This window comes from Amphibalanus amphitrite, unplaced genomic scaffold (genome assembly GCF_019059575.1).
Source record: "Amphibalanus amphitrite isolate SeventyFive unplaced genomic scaffold, NRLGWU_Aamphi_draft 000022F_arrow, whole genome shotgun sequence".
In the NCBI taxonomy this organism is placed as follows: Eukaryota; Metazoa; Arthropoda; class Thecostraca; order Balanomorpha; family Balanidae; genus Amphibalanus; species Amphibalanus amphitrite.
The window spans coordinates 1537661-1565459 of record NW_024881518.1 but is presented as its reverse complement, the minus strand read 5'-3'; the positions used below and the strand labels follow the sequence as shown (position 1 = coordinate 1565459).

Sequence of the window (27799 nt, the reverse complement as noted above, 5' to 3'; positions counted from 1 at the left end):
GCCGCCCGACCCGACACGGTCACCGTACCGCACAGACGCGCGGAGGGGACAGCAACGAGGCAGCCTGACCTTAGCAGAGGTCCGGGGCCTGAGAGCAGGGCACAGCACTGCCGGGGAAGCGCCCTGAAACGCGTGAGATAAAATTACTAATGACATAATTTTTCCCAAACACAAATCCAGATAAGATAAGAAGAGATTAGAAAGAGATCAAATGACTGGTAGGAACGAAATCCCGAATCAACCCCGAAGTTACTCGAATTAAGCAAATATTACATAAACGACACAAAGTGATCACAAACTTCACGTAGGGGAAGCGGGGGTAACACCGCCCCCCTAAGCTTTTCGCCAAAATGAGAGAATATGTGTGAAGTCTCTTGGTAGTTATTGTTTTGGTTACAATATTTAAACATTTTCTCACGTGTTTTAGGTACTTATTTTGCATGCTCCTAAAAGGTTTTCATGTATCACGACTTTTAAAAATACCTTGCATATTTGCTGCCTACAAATTGTGTGGGTAACCCCGCCACCGGTGTTGATGTTAACCCAACCCATTCCTACGAAAGCGAAAGCTCTCTGAAATTGTTCAGAGATCGTGTGCGATGAGTTTCCTGTCGGTAAGTGGTAATTTTCGCAAATAATCGGTAATGGACACCTAAATAGGTATAGGTTCATCAGCTGTTTGCCAGTTTTATACAGCTGGCAAGTGCTTGGTCGGGATGCATGAAAAATATAAAGTAAAAAATCAAATAAGCTGCTTATTCGCGACTTAGGAACATCTACGAACATAAATAAAGCGTGTCTTTGGAGTTTCATCACTTATCACGCTACAAACAGGAAACACCGCAACCTCAATTGGGGTAACACCGCCACGGGGTGGCGGTGTTCCCCAATAAGTGATCACAAGCAAAAATCGCCAGCGGTAAGAATGTACTACACGGTTCAAGCAAACTTATCTTACTGGACAAAGCCGATCAGTTATTTTTCGATGTAATCAAGTAAATCAAAATGAGTCTCTACTTAAAGACATTCAAAAGTGCTCCCAACTCATCGAATTTTTATAAGAGAATGTGCATTTTTCTTTAAATGCCCACATTGAGCTTCGATTACACTGAAACACCGGAACACAAATCAGAAGACGCTTACCTTCGTGCGGTCAATAGGAAATAACGGATTTTTACACTTCACATTTCATACTTTCGCCGCCAGATGGGGTGGCGGTGTTTCCCACAGTGGCGGTGTTACCCCCGCTTCCCCTAAGTGTCATCGCCGTGTTGTAGGATTACCTGCCGTAGAACTAGGCGTAGGGGAAAGTGGGGTATGACGGGCATGTTAGTTTTGCGGGTCTGTACCTCTGAAGTCTTTTCTTCGATTGCTTCACCAATTTAGCACAACCATCTTCAGGCATTTTTCTTTCAGTGCCCCTTTGACACCTAAGGTCTAAATCCAATACTTTTCAATTGAGAGTGTTTTTAGCAAGACCCTGCAAAAACCCGTCTTACCCCACCGGGGAGGGTAAGACGGGCACTGATGTTGGGGCAAGACGGGCACAACGTTAGTTTGAACTTCTTTACATATTTACTGCCGAATAATTATGCTAATACATCTTACACATCTGGCTTTTGATCTTACAGTCAATATTGTAAGGTTCGTAGCATCGCACGGCTACTTATAGGCGTAATGGTATTGATCGATGTAATGAAAAAATTAAACAAATTCAAAGCTGTCTATTTAAATAATTTCGATGGAAATGCGTTGCAAATGATGTAGAACAGCGTAAGTTAGCTTAAAATAACAATATCAGATGGTTTGCATTCCTTTCATCATTGTTGCCCGTCTTACCCCATTCGGCTGCCAATAAGGATATCACACCGCCTCCGGGCACCAAATTAAAGGATTCATTCGCCAGCATACACATTTGGATGACACCCTAAGACGAAACTCTCATCAAATTTCCAAAACAAAATATGAAACAGCGAGGTCAGAAAACACTACGAAACACGATAGTTCTGCTTAGAGTGCAAGGCACGTTTTTAGCTTTTCCACAATTTTTCAAAAACTATTTAAGATGCGTACCTCTGCCTTCACCTCACAGCAAAGAACCACACGGCCGATTACCAACCACAACAAGAGGTTGCTAGCGCCAACGGTTTGGGCTAGAGGGCCGGTGCCCGTCTTTCCTACCCCGCCCGTCTTACCCCACTTTCCCCTAGCAATACTTACATGGCGGAATGCATAGGGCCTCTGTGCATGCCCACGTTCCTTTGTTACACTGGCACCTGTTACACGCAGCTACGCCCTGCTCGTTGTAGAAACAGCGTGAGGTGACAGCTGTAACACACGGCCAAGGATTATCTCGACATAACGGATAACGGCTATAAACAAATAACAATCCATAGGTATATGACGCTATCAAGAGGACCAGGATAACATCAGTGGATACGTTGCTAGATATATATGATATTCTTCCCTGAAAATCATCATGGAAATCATTCACGAAAATCACTTCCCCCTAGCTTTTAGTTCGACAGAGCAAAAATAGCAACACGTTATTTATATAACTCTGTCGGCATTCCTTATACGGGTGGATTGTAGCTTTTGTCTCGGCAACATATCAAATGAACAAATTAAGATAAGTGGCCACCACATTTCAAAACTCATTTTGCGAATCTCCTCATGTCGCTGTAGCCAGTTGTTGGTGGCAGAGTTTAAAACTCCCAGACAATTAAAGGAAACCAAGCGCTACTACATAAAATTCATGTCTACGTCGTTATTTTACGCTAGCCTTTTTAACCCGCGCACCGACGGGGGTCTGCGCCAACTTAGTACCGACGGGGGGGGGCGGATGACCGCCCCCCCCTGAGATCTCGAGAACGAAGCAAGATAGCGACAAGCGGTAAACGGCATCGGATACGCACGGTCAAGATCTACCATTTTTACTAAGGTCATTTTCAGGTCAGGTCAAAGATGACGTCACAGGGGTCGAAAAAGTCAAAATGGCGGCGCTAAATATGGAGAGAGTTTTTCTCGAATAACTTTCGAATTAGTCAAGATAGGAACAAACTAAGGGCATCATCGTGATCCTCTCGTCAATCCGCATCGAATGATATATATGTTGACCTCGAAAGGTCAAGGTCAAAGGTTGACCTCAGGTCACGTGACCTCGAGGTCATCATGTATATCATTCGATGCGTCTTGACGAGCTGAACACAATGAGACCATCCACGCGTCTGTATCTTGTTCCTGTACGGAGTTATTGGCCAAAAACCTTTGGTGACCTTTGATGACGTCACATGACCTCACAGCTGCCCAACAGCAAAACAGACCTCAAGGTAGTGAAGGTTGACCGTATATGAAGTCATGTATGGTATATGGGGCCATTCCGACCCGTTTTAGTGGTAAAAACAGGGAGTTGATTTTTCCCCCATTGACTTATAATGGGGAGGTCGCGAAATTGACCTGACCTTAGGTCACCGATATCAAAATTCCGAGATATACAAATTGTAGCTACTAATGACCTAATAACATCCTGCGACTTTCAAAGGCCTCCGACATCTACTGTAGCTCTGGCACGGTGACAAAGTTGCAAAAAAGTGACTTGAGGTTGGGTCATTCAAAGTGACCTGGTGACCTGACCTTGAAAGGTAGGAGGTTCAAACTTGCACACCATGTGTAAAATTGATAAGGGAATAGTCATACCAAATTTCCCGCTATTCGCGAAAAACCTCAGGGGGGGGGGCGGATATCCGCCCCCCCCCCCGTCGGTGCGCGGGTTAAACGAGATTATTTCATTCATGAATCACGGATGTTTAACCCTATTCCTGGCGGGCTCCGCCGGGACAAGAAACTGGCGGGGGGGGGCCGATTCGGCCCCCCCCTGAGATCTCGAGAACGAAGCAAGATAGCGACAAGCGGTAAACGGCATCGGATACGCACGGCCAAGATCTACAATTTTTACTAAGGTCATTTTCAGGTCAGGTCAAAGATGACGTCACAGGGGTCGAAAAAGTCAAAATGGCGGCGCTAGATATGGAGAGAGTTTTTCTCGAATAACTTTCGAATTAGTCAAGATAGGAACAAACTAAGGGCATCATCGTGATCCCCTCGTCAATCCGCATCGAATGATATATATGTTGACCTCGAAAGGTCAAGGTCAAAGGTTGACCTCAGGTCACGTGACCTCGAGGTCATCATGTATATCATTCGATGCGTCTTGACGAGCTGAACACAATGAGACCATCCACGCGTCTGTATCTTGTTCCTGTACGGAGTTATTGGCCAAAAACCTTTGGTGACCTTTGATGACGTCACATGACCTCACAGCTGCCCAACAGCAAAACAGACCTCAAGGTAGTGAAGGTTGATCGTATATGAAGTCATGTATGGTATATGGGGCCATTCCGACCCGTTTTAGTGGTAAAAACAGGGAGTTGATTTTTCCCCCATTGACTTATAATGGGGAGGTCGCGAAATTGACCTGACCTTAGGTCACCGATATCAAAATTCCGAGATATACAAATTGCACATACTGGTACCCTAACTAAACTCTGAAGAGAAGAAATTGATCGGTCAAAAACTCTAGCTCTGGCGTGATTGCAAACTTTTCTGAGGTAGCGTCACCAAAACGCCTCTGGTGACCTGACCTGAGGTCAGATCAACTCAAAATTTTCAGACATGTTGCGTAGAAGCCTTTTAGGAAAAGTCAGAAAATTTTAGCTTCCTAGCTCAACGCGTTTGGGAGATATAACCAAAAAACCTCAGGGGGGGGCTCCTGAGGCCCCCCCCCGCCAGGAATAGGGTTAAAACAAGAAAACTAAGTTAAAAAGTAGTGTGGCATTCTGGACCCTGACCCAAGTGACCTTTGATCTGTGACCTATTTCTCGAGGCCATGTTTGGCCGGAATCGCGATTCGGCGTGTGTCGGCTTGCCTTAGCCGCGCGTTTGCAAGCTTCTCGTGGTGTCAAACGTTCAAACATGTGATTTGATGTTGCTCCCATGCATTTGGGTGGATGTCAAGGTCACCTGAAGGTCAGGTCCGGTCACTGACCTTTGGTGACCTCGGTTCACTTTTTCGAGCTTTACATGTTTTTAGGCTAGTTTTTGGAGCTGAATTCGAATTTACAAACTTGAACATTTACGAAGTTGTTTTGGTGCCTTCGTAACATATTATGAAGCTGTCAGAGGTGGTTGACACGTACTACGAATACCCGTCACGACCCCTACTGGTTGACCTGACCTGACCTGACCCACCTGGTCTGAATGCTTACAGACATCATCAGTGATCAAAACTAACACGATATTCGTGATCAGCACCCCGAAAAACCCCTTGGCAGCCACGACTCTTGGGTCATTGACCTGACCTGGAAGGTCAACCGATAACCTTGGAAAATTGGGTATATATAATCGGCTTCCTCTCGTCACGGGCAACACGCTCGTTTTTTCCGCGAAGCTCTAGTTCGATCAGGGGCCAAACGGCAAGGGGGGAGGGTCCAACCGACCCCCCCCCCCCCTACACATTAGAAGTTGGCAAACGCCGCACACATGCGAGGGTAAACATGTATGCATGGAAATGCATGCATGGAGAAGTAAAGCGTGAAAAGCTACCACCAACTTACGGCGACAGAGTCCGTTTCCACAGTACGGTTTAGCCGGAGGGCAGTCATAATCATTCTTGCAGGAGCGCTGGGCTGAAACACACCAGAAAAACATTGCGAGCTATAACTAAAACAATGTAGGGGAGAGGCGGGTGAATTGGGACGCAGGAGAATAGACACGCCATTTTTTAACAAATGGACAGCATCCTTGCACGGTTTTTGCCTTTACCTTTTGATTCTATGTGTCGTGCAACGATGGGAATCCTCAGCAATCCTTTTGTGGTCGTCGGTTGGGCTGTGCTGGCTGAGCACCAAAAAACTTGTTTTTTTCGAGTGTTATTCTAAGTTGTCTGTGTATTGGATATAGCGAACTATATTTCTTTCAACATGTTACGATGGGCTCCATATCAAAGCATACAAAATCTTATCATACAATCAACAAAGCATACAAAATCGTAACATACAACGCGCAAAACCTACAAAACAGGCCGGGTAGGGGACAGTCAAAACATACAAAAGCGCAACATACAAAATCGTGTCATACAAAATCGCAAGGTACAAAATCGTTTCACACAAAAGGCAGTGGAAAATTAATGGCATTAATCAAAGTACGCATCATACAAAACCATTTCATATCAATTCTTATTATTTCGTCGTCCTTGAGATGTCAATTTTCAGTTGGATCAAAACCTACAATCTCAACTGCGCTTCAAGCGACATCTTTGTTAGAAGTTTTCGTAGTTACGAAATATTCCGCTAGATGCCTCCTCTGTCAAAGCACAGACAAACTTTGCACGGCCAGCGTTTTTTGCTTGTTTATACAGTGAGCGCTGGTCTCGAAGCGACGGGCGTCCCGGTGGCGCCGTCGTCCCCCTCCCTCAGACTGGGCAAGGTCTCCCCTCCCTCGGCAGACGGCGCGGCCCCAGAGGAAACGGCCAAGGCCGTGCCTGACTAGTTACATTCTCGCTCCCTGCGGGCCGGGGAACGAAGTGGCGCTTGGTACATAGAGTTGCATTCTGCTTATTTTGACAATAGCTGCCGGAACATAATTCGTAAATCAAATTGAAAACTGCAAATGAAATTCAAATTACTTAACCCTCGCCCGTATAGGGGGAAGGGGATCGAACGGACCGATTCAACTTTCAGTACCCTCGAGTCAATCAATTTTACACCTACCCTTAATATTTCATGATCCTTTCCCAAATGAACGTTGACCTGTGGCCTATTTTTCGAGACCATGTTTGGCCGGAATCGCGATCCGGCGTATGTCGGCTCGTATTAGCCGCGCGTTTGCAGTCTTTTTGCGGTTTCAGGCGTTCAAACATGTGATATGATACCGGTCCCATGCATTATGGTGGGCGTCAAGGTCACCTGAAGGTCAGGTCAGGTCAATGACCTTTGATGACCTCGGTTCACTTCTTCGAGTTTTACATGTTTCTATGCTAGTTTTAGGAGCTGATTTCGAATTTAGCAACCATTTGAGCATTTACGAAGTCGTTTTGGTGTCTTCGTAACATGTTACGAAGCTGTCAGTAACGGTTGACACGTACTAGTATTGAATACCTGGCAGGATGTCTACTGGTTGGCCTAGCCTGACCTGACCTGACCAAGCCTAAATGCATTAAGACATCATCTGTGATCAAAACTAACATGAAATTCGTGATCAGCATCCCGAAAAAAAAACGTAGCAACCTCATTTTACGATGTTCTAACAGGTCCCGATTTTCCCGACTTTTGGGTCATTGACCTGACATGGAAAGTCAACCCAATGACCTAGGACCTTAAAATTTGGTATCACCGGCTTCCTCTCGTCACGAGCAACACGCTCGTTTTTCTCGAAGCTCTAGCTCGATCAGGGGCCAAACGGCAAGGGGGGTTCCAACGGACCCCCCATACGTTCGAGGCTAGCAAAACACCAATACGGGCGAGGGTAAAACCGGCAGTTGCTGGAGTATTTCGCCACACACCACTTGCTGAGTGGGGGATGGGGGGGTGGGAGGGGGTAACTTTCCCAGCCCATAGCTCGAGAACCCATAGCCCATAGCCCATAGCTCGATGCGCAGCGAAACGGGCGAGGCAGCAAACAAAGTAACGAGACGAGACGCTTCTGATGAGTACCTTTAAGTTGAGTTCCGAGGTCACAGGTCGGTTTAGAATTATTTCAAACACCTGAAATTAGGCTTTTAATAGCATGGACTTTAAACCTCAAACTAGGCGTCTCTCGTAACAAACTCTGTCAGGATTACGCACAATCTTTCATCTGAGTGCTACACAAGCGTCAGATTTCACCCGCGCCCCGTAGGGCTATCGGCGGACCCTACCACCCGTAGGGGGGGGGGGGCGTTTTGGCCCCCATAAGATCTCGCAAATTTACCGGCTGATTTTCAAAATTCAAACGGCGTTCGATAGCTCCACCCTGGAACTACCTTGTGACCAAATTTCATTGACCTAGGTCAAACCGATGACGTCACAGGTCAGGTCAAAGGTTGGATTTTCACCGTTCACAGACATTTCAAGAAATGTGTTGGGAACTCGAGTAAATTGGTAAGTTATTGAAAACCATCGATAGTACATTGTTCGTCAAACACATACTTGACTATCTGAGGTCACTGATACCAGGTCAGGTCACAGAGGTCAGGTCACTGGGGGTCACAATATGAAAGTGTCGTGTGATACATGTTTTATGGTCCATTTTACATGACAAATGCGATTATGTGGGTCAGGCAGCCTTTGGGGCCAGCTTAGGTCACGTTTTGGTCAAGGTCAGGTCAAGGTCAGGTCAAATTAGGTCAAATTTCAAAGTTGATATTTTTGCATAAAATGGGTATCGATTCCATGCAGCTCGTCACGGGGAGTCTAATAATGGTCTTTGTTTTGCCCTAAGTCGTCTAGAATTGCCAAAAAATGAGTTTGAAAATTTTACGTCATCATTTTTGAACGTTTTTTTCGCTATAACTTAGCAAAAAAAACGAGATATCGATCTGAAATTTGGTATGTAGATAGAAAATGGTGGGTACTATCACATGTATTCCGTTTTTTCGAAACTCAAGTTTTTTTTAAATTTTTTGGCTAATAAATCAATTTTTTTATTTTTGAGGACTAAAACTCAAAAATTTTAAAATCCGAGGTAGCAGTTTTGTAGCCCTGTTGATTCTACACCTTCTAAGTCTTGATCATTTTTCTGTATCTTCAAAGCTGTAGGCCTGACAGCTCTTCTCGCGAAGGTCTTTTTTCGGTCGAAAATGGCAGAACATGACGTCATTCTGACGTCATTTGTGGCCAACTTATTATAGCCTCTGGAAACATTGCGGTTACAATGTGTAAAATTGATGCCCGGAGGGGTCCTGAAAGTTAATTGGCGATATTTCGAGCCGTTCAGGAGATATCGACGGAAAAGGAAAGGGAGGGGGCCGTTTCGGCCCCCCTACGGGGCGCGGGTTAAGCAGGGATCACTTAAGCATAGGCCAGGTCAAGGTCAATGTAAGGTTAGGTCAACCAGGAAAGAGCAAATCCTCGAAAATCAAAGTTGGCTATCATGGAATATGACATATTCCATATGTGGGTACCCATAAAACATATGTTTTATGGGTACCCACATTTTGGCGTATAACTTAATGGTGACATCCATTTTGTAATACGAGTACGTTATTGGTCGTACGAGAAAGATCAATGTAACAAATATATTCATTATGATCGTAAAGTAATAACGAGAAATTGCCAATGAACCAAGGGCCAAGGGACTTGATCAGGAACCGAACGACAAGGGGGTGTCCAACGGACCCCCCCCCCCCCCTCCCCCATACATTCGCGGCTTTCAAAACATCAATACGGGCTAGGATTAAGGACTTGTGTTTGTATGCTCTTTGAAACCTCTTCCGTGTTAGCGTTTTCAGCCGCTAGCATATAATGGGGGGGGGGGGGATTCTGTTGAATCCCCAATCGTTCAGTCCCTAACCGAACTATAGCTTCGCGAAAACATGATCGTCCTACCCGTGACCAAAAGAAGCCGATGCTACCCGATTTTAAGATCCCCGGTCAATAATTGGCCTTTCAATTCGGGTAAATGACTTAAAAGTCAGGGAAATCGTGGCCTATTTTAACTTTTTAACCCTCGCCCGCACATGCCATTTTCCCATCCTAGAACGCACATGGGGGGGGGTGGTTGCCACCCCCCCCCCCGCGCCATTTCGTTCCTGTTGGAGATAGAGCTTAGCAGTAAAGATCAAAAAGATTCTTTGGGAAGAGACGAATCCAATGATACCCAGTTTTACATTCTCAGGTCAGTCATTGACCTTCCAGGTCAGGTCAAACTAAAAAATGTTGCTGTTTTGGGTCACCGTTGGATATCAAGTGCGCTGCTTATCAAATACCGATGACGATGCTGTTTTCTGGTTCCAAGCCAGCTAGAACCTCTTTGTCACACTATCCGACCAGAATTTTGCTGCTGAGGTCATTTCAGGTCAAGTTAGGTCAAGGTCAATTATATGTGTTTGTATGTCTGTGTGTGTCTGTGTGTATACTGATGTGTGCACCGATTGTTTTTGGGTCCATATCACATGAAATCATGATCTGAGAAGCTTTTACCAAAAATGCAGTCAAAAAACTTCACAAAAAGTAAATTCAGCTTGCCTAAAACGCAATTATCTTAGATGACCTAGGTTGACCTTGACCCTGACCTTGACCCCTGTACATCGTCGAACAACATGTTCCATGATAGGTGGGAGGTAAGACTGGCAAAAAAGGCCGAAATCAGGGTGTCAAAAGCTCACAAGGCCCATGGCAAACGCAAGATGTTGAGAATTGGCCATTTGGGTCATGACATGACCTGAAAAACAAGGTCATATCTCCGAAACCAAAAATCACAGAAACTTGAAATTTTCAGTGGACATCAAGAAAGGATAGACGAGCAGCTATACGAAAAATCAGCCTTCTAGCTCTAAAAATGTTGAGTGCAGAGCAGAAAGACTGCCTGGGGGGGGTGGCAACCACCCCCCCCCCCATGTGCGGGCGAGGGTTAAAGTGAGGTTGTTATGGAGTTTTTTCGGGGTTCTGATTTCGAATTTCATGTTAGTTTTGATCAAAGACGATGTATCCATGCATTTTGGGTAGGTCGGGTCGGGTCAGCTCAACCATTAGGCGTCACCGCCGACATCCAAATTCCAAATGGGTGTTTACCGCCACCAACAGCTTAGTTACACTTTAGGACATGATGTGGAGTTTGTTAATGTAGTAAGTGAATGAGGGCTTTGCTCCACAAGAAATCGTCCGGGCCGGAGCTTTTGAATTGTATTTACAAAACTTCGTCAGCTGACAGCTAGTCGTAATCGGGTTCGGGGGTAACGGTCGCAAAATATGTAGCCTAGGCACTAAAACTATTTCTCATAATGGCCCGTCTTTTTAAGTTCGGCCCTCACTGTAAACATCTTGTTGGACACATTCACAATGTTTGCTAGGTTAACCCTCGCATGTGTGCGGCGTTTGCCAGCTTCTAATGTGTAGGGGGGGGGGGGTCGGTTGGACCCCCCCCTTGCCGTTTCGCCCCTGATCGAGCTAGAGCTTCGCGGAAAAAACGAGCGTGTTGCCCGTGACGAGAGGAAGCCGATGATACCCAATTTTAAGGTCCTAGGTCATTGGTTGACCTGCCAGGTCAGGTCAATGACCCAAAGTCGGGAAAATCGGGACCTGTTAGAAAGTCGTAAAGTGTGGGTGCTAAGGGGTTTTTCGGGGTGCTGATCACGAATATCGTGTTAGTTTTGATCACAGATGATGTCTTGAAGCATTTAGACCAGGTCGGGTCAGGTCAGGTCAGGTCAACCAGTAGGCGTCGTGACGGGTATTCGTAGTACGTGTCAACCGCCTCTGACAGCTTCGTAACATGTTACGAAGTCACCAAAACTACTTCGTAAATGTTCAAATGGTTGCTAAATTCGAATTCAGCTCCAAAAACTAGCCTAGAAACATGTAAAACTCGAAAAAGTGACCCGAGGTCACCCGAGGTCACCAAAGGTCAATGACCTGACCTGACCCTCGGGTGACCTTGACACAGACGGGAGTAACATCAAATCACATGTTTGAACGTTTGAAACCACGAAAAGCTTGCAAACACGCGGCTAGTGCGAGCCGACATACGCGAAATCGCGATTCCGGCCAAACATGGTCTCGGAAAAGAGGTCACAGGTCAAAGGTCATTTGGGTCAGGGTCATGAAATTTTCAGGGTAGGTGTCCAATTGATCAATGCGAGGGTATTGAAAGTTTCGTCGCGATCGGCCGCTTTTTACGCGAGTTATTCGCGAAAAACCATGGGGGGGGTCCATCCGACCCCCCCCCCCCTACACATGCGAGGGTTAACCCGCGGCCGGTGCTCTGAGATTCCGCGCCGGGCCGGGGGGTGTCTGAACACCCCCCCTTCTAACTCGGCTCCTGGGTCACGTAGCGACACGCGGTAAGCGGCAATCGAAAGAACGTCCAAAATAAGGACGAAAACACATGGGTCATTTTTTGGGTCAGGTCAAAGGTCAGGTCGCCAGAGGTCACCAAAGGTAAAATGTTGACTATTTCAACATTTTGGAAACTGCCCACGGCTATCTCGGGAACCGATAGAGCTACAGCGCCGCGGAAAAGCGCATTCGATAGCCCTTTTACAAACCTTTCTGAGTGCTGTTCTCAGATTTGACCTCAGGTCAACGGTTTAGCCTCCAGAGGGCAAAAACTCCAAAAATAACCGTTTTTACGAAAAACGTTTTTTTTTCGGCAATAACTTTTGACTCAAAAAAGCCATGCCATTACTTTTGCCAACATCGTGCTCCACTCGTCGAGACGCGTCGAGTGAACTATAATTTGACCTTGAAAGGTCAACTTGAAAATTTGACCTCAGGTCAAGGTCATGACCTGACTGCAAAAGGTCATATTGCATATCAGTCGATCCGCAACATCGAGCCGATCACATCTAAGGCGCTTTCAGCGCTTTAGTACGCCTCTATCAGAAGTTATTAGCGAAAAACTGTTAGATTCTGTTCGTGACCTGAGATGACCTCGGAGACATAACGAGGGGTCACAGTTGCTATTTTCCGGTTCAGTGTGTCAATTTTACCTACATCTCGATGTTTGAGAGTGTCTAGAATAGCGTTCGTGCAAAACAGACGTTTTTCAATTTTCTCCCATTGACTTATAATGGAGAGGCCGCAAAATTGACCTGACCTTAGGTCACCGATAGCAAAATTCCGGAAAATACATTTTATAGATAATGTTACTCTTATCAATCGCTGAAAGTTTCAAGGCAATCGATCAGTCGGTGTAGCTATGACGAGCATTCTTATTTTTTCTGAGGTGATGTCACTTGGCGTGACCTGGTGACCTGACCTAAGGCGACCTGGGTCTGAAATTTTCACAACATGTGCGGAAAAGATGCACAAACAGGTGTGTTTGAGATATCTGCGAAAAAACCGCAGGGTGTGTGTGTGTGTGTTCAGACCCCCCCCCCCCCCCGGCCCGGCGCGGGTTAACCACTCGAAACTGGTTGGTTCACAGATGATTTAACCCTCGCCCGTATAGGTGTATTGCCAGCGTCTAACGTATAGTGAGTCCTTTGGATCCCCCCTTCCTTGCCGTTCGGCCCCTGATTGAGCTAGAGCTTCGCCGAAAAAAAAACGAGCGTGTTGCCCGTGACGAGAGGAAGCCGATGATACCCAGTTTCGAGGTTCTAGGTCATTGGTTCCCTCGCATGTGTAGGGGGGTCGGATGGACCCCCCATGGTTTTTCGCGAATAACTCGCGTAAAAAGCGGCCGATCGCGACGAAACTTTCAGTACCCTCGCATTAATCAATTTTACACCTACCCTGACAATTTCATGACCCTGACCTAAATGACCTTTGACCTGTGACCTATTTTCCGAGACCATGTTTGGCCGGAATCGCGATTCCGCGTATGTCGGCTCTCATTAGCCGCGCGTTTGCAAGCTTTTCGTGGTTTCAAACGTTCAAACATGTGATTTGATGTTTCTCCCATGCATAAGGGTGGGTGTCAAGGTCACCTGAAGGTCAGGTCAGGTCATTGACCTTTGGTGACCTCGGGTGACCTCGGTTCACTTTTTCGAGTTTTACATGTTTCTAGGCTAGTTTTTGGAGCTGAATTCGAATTTAGCAACCATTTGAACATTTACGAAGTAGTTTTGGTGCCTTCGTAGCATGTTGCGAAGCTGTCAGAGGCGGTTGACACGTACTACGAATACCCGTCACAACCCCTACTGGTTGACCTGGCCTGACCTGATCCGACCTGGTCTAAATGCTTAAAGACATCATCTGTGATCAAAACTAACACGATATTCGTGATCACCACCCCGAAAAAAACCCTTAGCAGCCACACTTCACGACTTTCTAATAGGTCCCGATTTTCCCGACTTTGGGTCATTGACCTGACCTGGAAGGTCAACCAATGACCTAGGACCCTAAACTTGGGTATCATCGGCTTCCTCTGGTCACGGGCAATACGCTCGTTTTTTCCGCGAAGCTCTAGCTCGATCAGGGGCCAAACGGCAAGGGGGGGGGGTCCAACCGACCCCCCCCCCCTGCACATTAGAAGCTGGCAAACGCCGCACACATGCGAGGGTTGACCTCAGGTCAATGACCCAAAAGTCGGGAAAATTGGGATCTGTTATAACTTCGTAAAGTGAGATTGCTATGGGATTTTACGGGGTGCTGATCACGAATTTCATGTTAGTTTTGATCACAGGTAATGTCTTCATGCATTTAAGCCAGATCGGGTCAGGTCAGGTCAGGGAAACCAGTAGGCGCCCTGCCGGCTATCCATAGTAGGTCCCAATCACCACTGACAGCTTCGTAACATGTTACGAAGGCATCAAAACTACTTCGTAAATGTTCAAGTAGGTGCCAAATTCGCAATCAGCTCAAAGAACTGCCTTAGAAACATGTACCTAACACTCGAAACAGTGAATCGAGGTCATCAAAGGTCAATGACCTTGACCTGACCTTCACGTGACCTTGAAACCAACCATAATGCATGGGACCAACATCATTTCACATGTCTGAACGTTTAAAACCACAGAAAGACTGGAAGTGCGCGGATAATGTGAGCCGACATGCGCTGAATCGCGCTTCCAGCTAAACATGGTCTCGAGAAACAGGTTAGAGGTCAAAGGTCATTTGGGTCAGGGTCATGAAATTTTCAGAATATGTTCAACATTGATCAACTCGATGGTACTGAAAGTTTCGTTGTGATCGGTCGCCTTTTGCGCGAGTTATTTGTGAAAAACCGAACGGCAGGGCAGGGCCGAACGGCAGGGGGGGGGGGGGTCCAACCGACCCCCTCACCCCTACACATTAGAAGCTGGAAAACGCCGCACACAGGCGATGGTTAATGCTCTATAGCGCATGTAACCTAACTCAGCTGATCAAGAGAAACTAATTCACACCCTTGTCGAAGCTTTATATTCATTGTGTGCCAAGTTATAAGCAAAAACTTTGATTGACCCCATTTGACCTCGGCTGACCAGACCCGAGTTTTTGCACCAAACGAACACAAATTAGTAACTATTGGTATCAGCCATGGGGTATAGCAGCGCGCATAAAAAAACGATAAATAGAGGAATTGCTTGAAAAAAATACAACTTGGGCATTAGTTATTTGAACATTTCCCGAATAGCCTCGTGTTTTCATATAGCCCGCGGCCTACAGCCTATCGTATATCTGCATACATTTTAAGCACAACGACATCATGACCTTTAGATGAAGTCAGGAAGGTCAACGAAATGTAAGCAAACCAGGATACATATTATGACACTTGATGATCTTAGTACTGTGAAGAACGCAGTTATTCCAATGCCGCTAAATTATTCCAAGTTTACCCTCACAATGTAACGGTTCGTGTAACCTGGCGACTCGACCTGAGATGACTGGGACTTGGAATTTCAAGGAAATATGTCTGACTTTGATCCGACCTGTGACCTCGAAATTCAACTTAATAGCACTCACAGGAAATGTCTTGTGATCTTTCGTTTGCCGCCTCGCCGGTTTCGCTGCGGTTATTGGTCTTCGAGTTATCGGCTGGGGCCGTTTAACCCGGCGGCCGCTGGGCCTCCGCGCCACCCGCCGGCCGCTGGAAGGGGGGGGGGGCATATAGTTGCCCCCCTTTACTTCTGCGACGATATCGTCGCAACGCGAAGAGTTGGAGAAGCGAAAACTTGCACACACCTTCCTGAATAGCTAGCCGAGGTTATGTCTAAATTTAGTGTCGATCCCATTTGAAATGACGTCACAGTGACGTCAGACGTCAAATTATAGATTTGCGACTCTCAGTTTCCTCACGATGTATCCGATATATGAGACCGAATATAAAGGACTGGTTATTGGTCAGGAACTAGTTGGAAGTGTACTTAGATGTTTTAGGATGACAGCAGGTGCTGTTTAGTTCATTTACAGTTGACTTTTATGCTCAGCGACATTAGAAACGGTCCACATCGGAAAATGACAAAACTTTATGACGTCACTGTGACGTCATCTTAAGCGCTACAACTACCAAACTTTTTTTCAAACATTGCCTAGGCATTCATTTGAAGTTATGCCAAGTTTCACGTTCGTAGCTCATCAGGTTTTGGAAATATTTCACAAAACGTAAAGGGGGCAACTTTATGCCCCCCCCCCAGCGGCTCGTGGTTTAACCCTCGCCCACACATGCCATTTTCCCATCATAGAACGCACATGGAGGGGGGGGGGTGAGTGCGCCCCCCCCCCCCCCTGCCCCCCCCCTGCGCCATTTCGTTCCTGTTGGAGATAGAGCTTCGCGGTAAAGACCAAAAAGATTCTTTGGGTAGAGACAAATCCAATGATACCCAGTTTTACCTTCTCAAGTCAGTCATTGACCTTCCAGGTCAAGTCAAACTAAAAAATGTTGCTGTTTTGGGTCACCGCTGGATATCAAGTGCGCTGCTTATCATAAACCGATGACGATGCCGTTTTGTGGTGCCAAGCCAGCTAGAACCTCATTGTCACACTACCCAGGGGTGTCGTTTTCCGAAAATGATTGGTAGGGCCCAAAGACGGCGGCCGGCCTTATGTGACGGGGCTTACAAGGTAGGGTACCCCCAAATCTGCCTTTCTCATCGGATTTCGGCCACTTATTTTTTCGCCCTGGCCATTGACAAGACAAACCAAAATCTATTTAAAAAAAAAAAAAAACTGGAAGTCTAGGTCCTCACCGAGCCCCATGCACAAAATGTGCAGTTATATGTATAGGCAATAGTGTCTGAGAAATGCACGCCATTCTGAAAGAGGCCCACGCCGACTTAAAAGGACGGCTGTGCTGAAAGGGGCCGAAAGGGGTCAGGAACGGCTTTGAGGGTCCAAGCTGACTAAAAAAGACGGCTGCGGGGCCGGGATGGCTTTGAAGACCCACGCCAATTGAAGGCTTCGACAACTAACGAGGTCTCGAAAACCATAATAGTTAGAAAGACCTGCTTGCCAAAATAAAAGAATGACAGTACGAGGGACGTTCAGAAGTTACAGGTCCGACCATGAAGGAGCAGAGAGATAGGTACAGCATCGACTTATTAGTCCAAAAAGTTCATTTATCCAAATAACCAGCGTTAACACATTTCGCGCAGCGTTTCGCGAGAGCCCTCAAGGTCTCCATAATCAAGTGGGTTTTGGACCTATCTTGCACGTCCAAGACGGCTGCTTTCGTCTCCCTGCTATCAGTGAAGTTGCCACTGCTAATTTCCTTATGTTGGGGAAGAGGTGGCAACCAGAGGGTGCAAGGTTCGGAGAAAAAAGTGGATGCAACAACTCGAAGCCACAGCTCACCGCTTCACTGATCGTCACCCCGCGCATGTACCGCAAGTGGGTATATGTACGCAGGTGCGTGGTCGTGGATCAGGTGCAATCTTAATGTCAGCTTCCCTATAGACTCTCCTTGATGTCTATCGAATGGACGCACAGCATCAATTTGCGCCCCTGTTATAGAAAAGAAAAGTGACGAGCAGAGCCCCGTCATCATCCCAAAATGCAACCACTTTATCACCTTGCCGACTAATTTCACCTCGTTGTATTCATTTGGTGGCCGCTACTCGGTGTGCTTCCATTTGCGCAACTCGGTCACGCCTTTAGGGTACGTGTGACGCCCACAATTCCTTTACGGTATATTAGGTAACATATGTTGTTCAATGACATCTTCTAGATCTTCGATAAAGCGGCCAAAAACTCGCGCTAAGCCTCCTTTCGAGCTTGCCTTTTCTCTGCAGAGTCAGCAAACGGGAAATACATCTTGCAAAGATCTTAAACATACCACTCAAATCAATATACCTATGGCCTATTCTGGAGCACCGTGGCACCTTCCGAAGTCGGTGTAGGGCCTCCAGCGGCTGGTGTGGAGACGGATCGGGGTCTATTTGGGGCGGTCGCGTGGTGTGCGGCACTCAGAGGCAGTTAGACCCCTATAACCAACTGGTCTTTCGAGCCTCTTAGAATCCACCAAGGACCAGAGTCCAAGATACGACACCTCATTGTCGGCTACATGCACCTACTGTGGCCAGAACCTTTTATATGTGCATATGTGCTTATTTGCTTATCTGTTTATTTTGATATTTTTATCAACTGATAAGTGACAAAAGATTGGTAGGGCTCAGCGAACATTGGTAGGGCCCAAATAAACATTGGTAGGGCTCGGGCCCTACCAGGCCTATACAAAACGACGCCCCTGACACTACCCGACCAGGTTTTTGCTGCTGTGGTCATTTCAGGTCAAGTTAAGTCAAGGTCAATGATATGTGTTTGTATGTCTGTGTGTGTCTGTGTGTATAATGATGTGTGCACCGATTGTTTATGTGTCCATCATGAAATCAATCTGGGAAGCTTTTACCAAAAATGCAGTCAAAAAACTTCACGAAAAGTAAATTCAGCTTGCCTAAAACGCAATTATTTTGGATGACCTAGGTTGACCTTGACCCTGACCTTGACTTCTGTACATCGTCGAACATGTTCCACGATAGGTGGGAGGTAAGAATGGCAAAAAAGGCCGAAATCAAGGTGTCAAAAGCTCACAAGGCCCATACTCACATAGCCAACGCAAGATGTTGAGAATTGGTCATTTGGGTCATGACATGACCTGAAAAATAAGGTCATATCTCCGAAACCAAAAACCACAGAAACTTGAAATTTTCAGCGGACATCAAGAAAGGATATAGGAGCAGCTATACGACAAATCAGGCTTCTATGCTTTAAAAATGTTAGTGCAGAGCAGAAAACTACCTGGGGGGTGGCAACCCCCCCCCCCCATGTGCGGGCGAGGGTTACCCGCCCTCCAGCACGTAGTGGGTGGCGAGACATCCCTGCAACTGTCATGCTAACATTTATTTTCAGGTCAAAATAGGTCACTAAGATCCAATGCCGGTCACTTTATAGAGCCATGTGATGCTAGCTCAGGGTCTTCGTAACGGCCAGCAGAGTCGCTACATAGTACATACATAACCGAAGGCTGTTTGAAATAGACAAACACTATTCGATAGAATTGTTTTTCTTTTGAAAAACAAACGGAGCAGTCCTTGTATATGACATCTAAATGCCGTACGCTCACCTATGCTCATAATGGCCTCTGTGGAGCCGACCCCCGTCCAAGTTAGATTATGTAAATGTTTGTTAGGTCAGTAACTGTATCAGATCGTGCCTGGTAATAGTCATTCATTGACAGACATTCTTTTACCAATCACGGTAAAAGAATGTCTGTCAATCGCTCGCCAAACTGGCGGCTCAAGCGACTCAGTGAACTAGAGCACAGCGTCAGGGCTCCTTCCAGTCATGCCCCTCACCGAGCGCGAGTTTTTCGGTTACGCCGGCTTCAAAGATCGCCGATGCCGCTAGCTGCAGATTAATGGGCTGGCGTGGAACGCCACGCCCCATTAACTTGGCGCGCAGCCTGCCACTTGACACCAGAAACAGGGAAAGCTATCAACTCACAGAAACGTAGCAAGAAAAGCGAGGGTACGGCGGTCGGGCCGAGATTCAAATTAACCCTCGCCGGACCTATTGGTTTTCTACTTACGCGCCGGCCGAGGAGGGGGGAGGGGGGGGGGGGTGATTGGTACCACCCCCCTCGCCGTTTCGTCCCTGATGGAGCTAGAGCGTCGCAGAAAGAACGAGTGTGTGCGCCGTTACGCGACACAGCGACTGGTACCCGATTTTAAGGTCTCAGGTCAACCGGTGACCTCTGAGGTCAGGTCAAGTGACCCAGGGCACAGGTTCAGTTTTTCATAAATAACCGCAAAAAACGGCCGCCAGAGACGCAATTTTGGCATCATCGTGTTCGCCTCGCTCAGGCACGTCGAATGGTATACCTAGTTTTTGTTCGGGTGAGGTCAACTTGAGGAGTTGACCTCGGATCAAGGTCAGGTCAGCGCCCCCCAGATCACGAAATTGGTCGAAGGATGTCGTGTTGCATATCATTCGATTCGGCCGGACTTCTTGAGTCCATTGGTGGCTTTCCCGACCCGCTAGCTCAATTTGATCGGGAGTTATTGACGAAAAACTCTTATGACCCAAGTGACGTCATAAATGAATTCAAAAGTGAAGCATCGGACCTTGCGAGGAGTGCATGAAATCGCGATTTCGTGTGCTTGATATAGTCTGAAATCGTTCCCGGCGGTAAAATAGCAGCTTTGATTTTTCCCTGTTGACTTATTCCCTGTTGTTGACCCTGTTGACTTGGTGGTGAGGTTAAGTGACCGACCTGACCTCATGTGACCGTTAGGAAAAATCCGAGATATACAAGTTGTGAGACCTCTGGAGGATACTAGGTCCTGAAGGTCTCATCTCCCTGTGAAAGCTTCTCTGGCACTGAGGGCGTTGCGAAGTTGCGGCATCTGAGGACCGTGCAGAGGTTCACTTATGACGTCATAGGTCAGTGACCTGACCTGACCGGAAAATGCAGTTGGTGTCACTAGATCTGGCTTGAATCAAAGGGCAGGTATGCCACGTTTCAGCTCTCTATCGTCGGCGTGTCTCGAGTTATCGCGAGTTAAACATGGCCTTAATGCCCGCCTCTCCTCTTCGCCTGCTCGACGTCGGTCCCCTCGGCTCCCTCTGACCACCCGCAGTGTCGATAGCCGGCCGGTGCAGCGACCAGAGGAATCGTGTTTCTTAGGGACTTGGTGGTATTCCACTGTACTTCCTGGTGCCTTTCAAAAAACACAATGCTATAGTACCACTACCCCATCTAGCGGCTGACTTGTTAAATATCAGTTCAACCGGCGTCAAACAGAGGCATTTTGTACCTTGCGATTTTAGACAAAGCGATTTTGTACGATACGATCATCTCTTTTTGTTTGTTGCTATTTTGTATGCTGCGCGCTTGTATGATCTGCAATTGTACGTTCTAATCTTGTACGTTTAGATCATTGTATGATTCGCCCTTGTACGCTTTACACATTGAACGTTAAACTTTTGTACGTTACGATTTTGTAAGCTGCACTTTTGTATGTTTTGACTGGCCCCAAACCGACCTGTTTTGTAGGTTTTGCGCGTTGTATGTTACGATTTTGTATGTTTTGATGATTGTATGCTTAGATTTTGTATGCTTTGATAGCCACCCGTTACGATGTTAGCTTAACATCGTCTTTATGCGATTGCTAGTTTGCATGAACACGCTCTGTAACTGATAAATGACAACAAATGCGATTTGATATGGCGGTGTTGTGGGAGAATTGGGACACCAAGTGGTGAAAATGGTAAAGAGGTGTAAAAAGACGTGTTTTACCTTCATGTTTTGGAGTGGGTTGAAGGTGCATCCCCTAACCACAAATACTTCAAAGCGGAGATAGAACGTCTTACTCTTGTAATAAAATGTGCATTTTGGGAACATCGTGATCGTGAAAGACAATCCCGGCCTTAAACTAAGCAGACGGTGTAAAGATAAGTTCCAACTATCAATGGATTGCCTAGGCATAGACAGACAAATAATTCGAGATAAAAATGCTGTCCAAAGACCTCATTTTTATGTATGTGCCCTAATTCAGCCTTGTCTCTGTCCCTTTTCTCCTGCGTGTGTCCCTAATCTCCCAAAAATTATTTTTCTCCACATATAACCACACCACTACATAGGCTCGGTTTTTATGATGGTAAGCTGCAGAAAAAATGGCCAATCTTTTATTGGTGCTGCACAAGGCACCTTTGCTACAATACTTTTCAAATAATACCTCAGTAAATGTGGCCTGAGAAATAAGTCCCAATTCTCCCGCCTCTCCCCTGCCTATGTCAGTTTAGCTCACTATACCACAAGTAGGTATCTGGCATTTTTGTTTTTCTCGTGCTCATTTTATAAAATAAAAGGTATTGGTGAGCTTATCAAAATAATTAGTGTCAATTTGCATATATTCAGCCAATAAACGGCTACATAGAGCCGGACTGTGTGAACAAATAACTATTATAGTGATCACGACACGACATCGCCACCGCATCTTCCAGCTGCGCTACTAACCCGCGCCCCGTAGGGGTGCCGAAACGCCCCCCCCCCCCCCCCCTGTACTTTTCTGTGGATACCTCCTAAACGACTGCAGATATCGCCACCAAACTTTCAGGACCCCTCTGGGAATGATTTTTGACACATTGTGACCAATTTTTTCATAGGCTATGATAGGTTTGCCACAAATGACGTCAGAATGACGTCATGTTCTGCCATTTTCGACCGAAAAAAGAGCTTCGCGAGAAGAGATGTCAGGCTACAGCTTTGAAGATAAAGAAAATGATCAAATCATAAAAAGTGTAAAATAAAAACTGTTATCTCGGAATTTTTGATTTTTTTGAATTTTGACCCCCAAAAATAAAAAAGTAGATTTTTGAACATATCAGCAAAAATATCCAAAACGGTTTTTGAGTTTAAAAAACGGAATATGTATGACAGTACCTAACCTACCATATTCTATATACATACCAAATTTCATATCGATATCTCTTTTTTGGCCAAGTCATAGCGAAAAAAGTTCAAAAATGATGACGTCAAATTTTCAAACTCATTTTTTGGCAATTCTAGACCACGTAGGGCAAATCAAAGACCACCATTAGATTCCCCGTGACGAGTTGCATCGAATCGATACCCATTTTATGCAAAATATCAATTTGAAATTTGACCTAATTTGACCTGACCTTGACCTGACCTTCACCAGAACGTAACCTAAGCTGGCCCCAAAGGCTGCCTGGCCCACATAATCGCATTTGCCATGTAAAATGGACCATAAAACATATCACACGACACTTTCATATTGTGACCTCCAGTGACCTGACCTCTGTGACCTGACCTGGTATCAGTGACCTCATATAGCAAAGTATGGGAGACCCGGGAGGTATGGGCTCCCTGGAGGTATGGGCCATCGCAGTTTTGAAGAAGTGTTGCGTATTTTTTCACATTTGACGGCGTTAACTGGTAGCAGCCATTCCGTTATGCATCCCACGTGATTGTCAAAATCTTCCTCAGTCTTTTTTGGCAACGAGCGGTGATAAAGCGTTTTTGCCCTCTTCGAGTAAAATACTGTACATACAGAAAATTCGTGATAAATTTGAACCAGGCTCGTTTTATGATGTCAGACCATCGCTAAGATAAAGTTTAAAGCATGCAAATTAAGACTGGATAGACAATTTGAAGCTTTCTTGCAAGATTATGAGCTGAGGTGCACGCATATTCTGGCCTCCTAACCGAGAGGTTCGGGCCACCCATCCGGTCGATCCTAAATGAATAAAAAGATGCTTTCATTGAATGTCCCCGTCAATAAGTTTTATTTTTGTCGCGCAAAGTCGAAAATTTAACTTCAAATTTCATTCGAACAGAAAAATATTACTGATCTTATGTCATGGTGCATGCTTGAGTTTACCAAAATACATATGGGCCCAAGTGACCTCCATGAAGTAAGCTGTTGGCCGCTTATGTGGTTCCTGGGCTCTAAGAGAGATCAAGGTAGATACCAGCTACAAGTATGATTCTCAATTCTCATTGTCGAGAAAAGAATATGAAACATGGCACCGGCCCATACCTCCTGGGCCATGGCCCATACCTCCGGGTTATTTCAACCCGCGCCCCGCTGGGCTATTCAGCCATACGCGCCCTGCTGGGGGGGGGGGGTCAGATTCTGCCCCCCCCCCTGTCTAACTTCCGAACCGATGGTCGTAGAAAGACGGGGAAAACGGCAATCGAAAGCTCTCAACAAGGCGGATCTTAAGAGCCCAGATTGTTTTGCTTAAGTAGGTCAGAGGTCAGGTCAAGGTCAGGTCAAGGGTACAAGATGCAAGTTTCTACATTATCGGCCTTGCACCGTAGTTGCCGAAGAATGGACTGAGACTGATTGCCCGAAACGTGTTCTTAGACTTCCAAGACAATATTCGTTGCATACAATGTCATTCAAAGGTCAAGGTCAAGGTCAGGTCAGGTCATGTCAGGTCACCAAAAACAAAATATAGAAAAGGGCATGTGCGACACATGTTTTATGGGTCATTTTACTCACATAATTCAATAGGCACACTCAATAAGTGATATGGACCACCTCTGGATGAATTTCAGGTCGAGGTCAGGTCAAGGTCAGGTCAAGTGAGGTCAAATTTTGAAGTTGGTTGTTAAGGCCTGAAAAGGTGTCTATCTGATGTAGTTTTTCACGGCGAATCGAATGGTGCTATTTTTGTTTCCGTACGAGATCTAGAACTTCAAAACCAATCATTTTTCAAAATTTTTGTGTGTCGTGACGTCATAAAATTTTGAATAACTTCCACATTTTTGAACCGATTCTTCTAAAAATTGGTATGTAGGTGCACATAGACCACTTCTTTGACATATATTCCGATTTTTCGATACACTGAAAATTTTGGATTTTATAAATATTTTCCCAAAAAAGTCAGTTTTTTGAAAAAATTTGCGCCAAAATCCAAAATTTTCAAAAAACCGAGATAGCCATTTGATAGACAAAGTTAAATCACGTATAACCTTTTTGTTACGTCTTGATTCCTTTAAAAATGAAGATGTTAGCGGCGTTTGAAATTTTGCCATTTTTGAGGCGAAAATGGCGAACATGACGTCACTAAAACGTCAATTTCTCAAAAAATTTCCGACGGATTTCGCTCAAATTTTCAGGGAACGTGTCAAATTGATGTATGATAAGGTACTAAAAGTTTGACGTCGCTGTCGTAACGCGTTTAGAAGTTATTGGCGAAAAACGGGAGGGGGGCAGATTCTGCCCCCCCAGCGGGGCGCGGGTTAATGGATCGAAAAAGCACATGATTTATTGAAAGTTATCTCGAGACAAAATAGTTGATCCCAGATGCCTTATATCCGGCACACATTGCAGACGAAAGGCAATTTCACGTACACAGAGTGAAAAACTGGGTCTAGCCACTGCCCACTGGAAGAAAATTGCCTTTTCACAAAACCGGCCCATACCTCCCTGGTCTCCCCTATGTGTTTGAAGAACAATTTACCATCGATGATTTTCAATAACTAGACTTACCAATTTACTCGATTTCACAACACATTTCTTAAAATGCCTGTGAACGGTGAAAATCCTACCTTTGACCTGACCTGTGACGTCAACGGTTTGACCTACGTCAATGATTTTTGGTCACCAGGTAGTTCCCCGGTGTGGCTATCGAACACCGTTTGAATTTTGAAAATCGGCCGATAAATTTCCGAGATCTTGGGGGCCCGAAACGCCCCCACCCCCACCCTACGGGTGGTAGGTAGTCCGCCGATAGCCCTACGGGGCGCGGGCTAAGACGGGCAATATGCAGAAATAGGTGGTAGCTACAGTTATTAACCCGCGCCCTGGTGGCGTCTGTTTATAACGCGACCTGGTGGGGGGGGGGGCTATTTTTGCCCCCCCCCCCCCTCCCTCGTATCTCCGAAACTAATTAACGGCTCCGTAAAATTCAAATGGCATTCGAAAGCCCTATCAAATGTGTTAAGGGAAATCCAATTTCATTGACCTCGGGGTCACCGATGACGTCACAGGTCAGGCCAAATATAAAATGGTTTGCCGTTGACGGGTCTTCTAGGGAATGCGCTATAGCATAACGTAAAACCCATTTTATCGAAAATCAGCGAGAGGATGTCAGTTGCCTAGTACATATATTGCTATTAGAGGTCACTGATAATGCAAGGTCAGGTCACAGGTCAGGTCACCAAGGGTCAGCACATGAGCCCAGTTATACTAGGGCTGTGCAATGCATGTTCCATGGCCAATTTTTCTTTTCCAACTCAATGGTGTTGGTTATAAGACCATCAGGAACTGTTTAGGTCACTTACTGGTGGAGGTCAAGTCAATGTCAGGTCAAAAAAGGTCAAATTTCAAAGTTGATATTTTTGCATAAAGTGGGTAGGTATTGATGCGATGCAGCTCGTCACGGCGACTCTGATGATGGTCTTTGTTTTGCGCAACGTGGTCTAGAATTGCTCAGAATTGATCGAGTTTGAAAATTCTGACGCCATCAATTTTGAACAGTTTTTTCGCTATAACTTGGGCAAGAAAGAGGTATCGTTCTAAAATTTGGTATGTGAAGAGAAGTCGGTAGGGTCTATCACAGATGTTCCGTTTTTTTTCGAAAATCGAAAGACTTTTTGGGTTATTTGGCTATTATATAGGTAACCATGGTATTTCTACACCTTTTATGTCTTGAACGTTCTTCTTTTGTATCCTCAAAGCTGTAGGTAGGTCTGACAGTTCTTCCCGCAAAACCTTTTTCTTTTTTGGTCGTAAGCGCAGAACATGACGTCACTCTGACGTCATTTGCGACCAACCTATCATAGCCTTTGGATGTTTTTTTTTGTCACAATATGTAAAATTGGTACCCGGGAGGATACTGAAAGTTTGGTGACGATCTGCGCAGCGGTTCTGGAGATATATGAAAAAGTCTGGAGGGTGGGGCAAGAATAGCCCCCCCCCCCCCACCAGGGGCGCGTGTTAATTAACTTCGCTTTTGTATACAAAATAAGGCAACTTTATCTCATGCGGGCTGCTCCCTTGGAGCGGCACCGCTGCTCCCGAGGGAGCGCACCCCGTAGCCGGGTGCAGTGAGTGCCTTGGGGCTGGGTGGCCTGTCTTCTGGACGGGCTCAGCCCCGGCGACTCACTAGGGTGCCTGCCCAGACCAATGTCTCCCCCTATATCCTATCATCCTCCCGGCTCTGAAATGGTCTAATTGGACCGAAAGGGCCTAACCCAACAAAACAAAAACATATACAAAATAAACAGGCTCACGACTTGATTATGAGTTCCCTTTACTTTATTGCATACCTTTTTATATGAATCTCAAAGCGCATAAATACACCTACAACGTATGTATGTAAGTAGTATTTAGCTTTAGCATGTTCTGCCGCTTTCGCCCCCAAAAAAAGGTTTCGCGCGAAGAACTGTCAGACCTATAGATTTAAGGATACAAAAGAAAAAGAACGTTCAAGACATAAAAGGTGTAGAAATACCATGGCTATATAATAGCCAAATAATCCAAAAAGTCTTTCGATTTTCGAGAAAAAAAAACGGAATATCTGGAATAGCAACTTAGCATTAGCGCTTGCCATATCGGCCCGTCAGTATAGTCGACTACAGAATGATGTTCCACTCCTCAGAAGCTATCAGTTGACCGGAGCGCTAAGTTGTGCCGCTTATCACGCAATTAAGCGTGTCGATTGTGAGCATTGGGACAAAGCTATAATTTGTGAACTCATCCCGTGTGATGCGGCACAGCCTACCACTCCAGGCAAATAATTGCCTGTGAAAAGTGGAACATCATTCTGTAGTCGCCGCCGCCACTGGCGTAACACGACACCCCCCTCCCCCTCGAGTACATAAATCAGCGTCGGCTAGACGGCGTCCCCCAGTCACATGGGTAACTGGGCCACGCCGCTACTCGTATATACCTCAGCAAAATATTTTTAGGATGATTGATAAGGAAAGCCGAAGCACTATGAACCTAGGGCCTAATAGGAACGAAACCCTGATATATTTACGCACCACTGCGTCTCTTAAATGAACCACAATTGTTAATTAACCCAGCTGAAGGAATTGTTTGCATTAGTGGTGTGCACTGTGCACTCACCGGACGAAGCCGAACAAACAGCTACACAGACGAGCAGCAGGCAGACGGTGACGGTGCCGGAGAACATGACGCAGCGGCTGCCGACGTGCTGTCCGTGATCGACTTGGGGAACGTCGCTCAAACACGAGAGACTAACTACGT

General features: G+C 45.9%; 1 protein-coding gene across 1 annotated transcript; it reads right to left on the bottom strand.

Moving 5' to 3' along the window:
• LOC122392248 (kielin/chordin-like protein) lies at positions 1-27799 on the bottom strand. The gene is made up of 4 exons (XM_043386917.1): positions 27659-27799; positions 5613-5684; positions 2221-2328; positions 1-123 (listed from the first exon to the last, which is right to left on the bottom strand). The coding sequence occupies exons 1-4, from the start codon at positions 27723-27725 to the stop codon at positions 71-73; spliced, it is 300 nt and encodes a 99-aa protein (XP_043242852.1). The 5' UTR covers positions 27726-27799; the 3' UTR covers positions 1-70.

Coding starts and splice junctions, on each gene's coding strand:
- LOC122392248 (XM_043386917.1), bottom strand. CDS start 27,725: ATGTTCTCCGGCACCGTCACCGTCTGCCTGCTGCTCGTCTGTGTAGCT. Junction 5,685..27,658: donor TGTTTGTTCGGCTTCGTCCG/GTGAGTGCACAG, acceptor GGTGTGTTTCAG/CCCAGCGCTCCTGCAAGAAT. Junction 2,329..5,612: donor TGGAAACGGACTCTGTCGCC/GTAAGTTGGTGG, acceptor CGTGTGTTACAG/CTGTCACCTCACGCTGTTTC.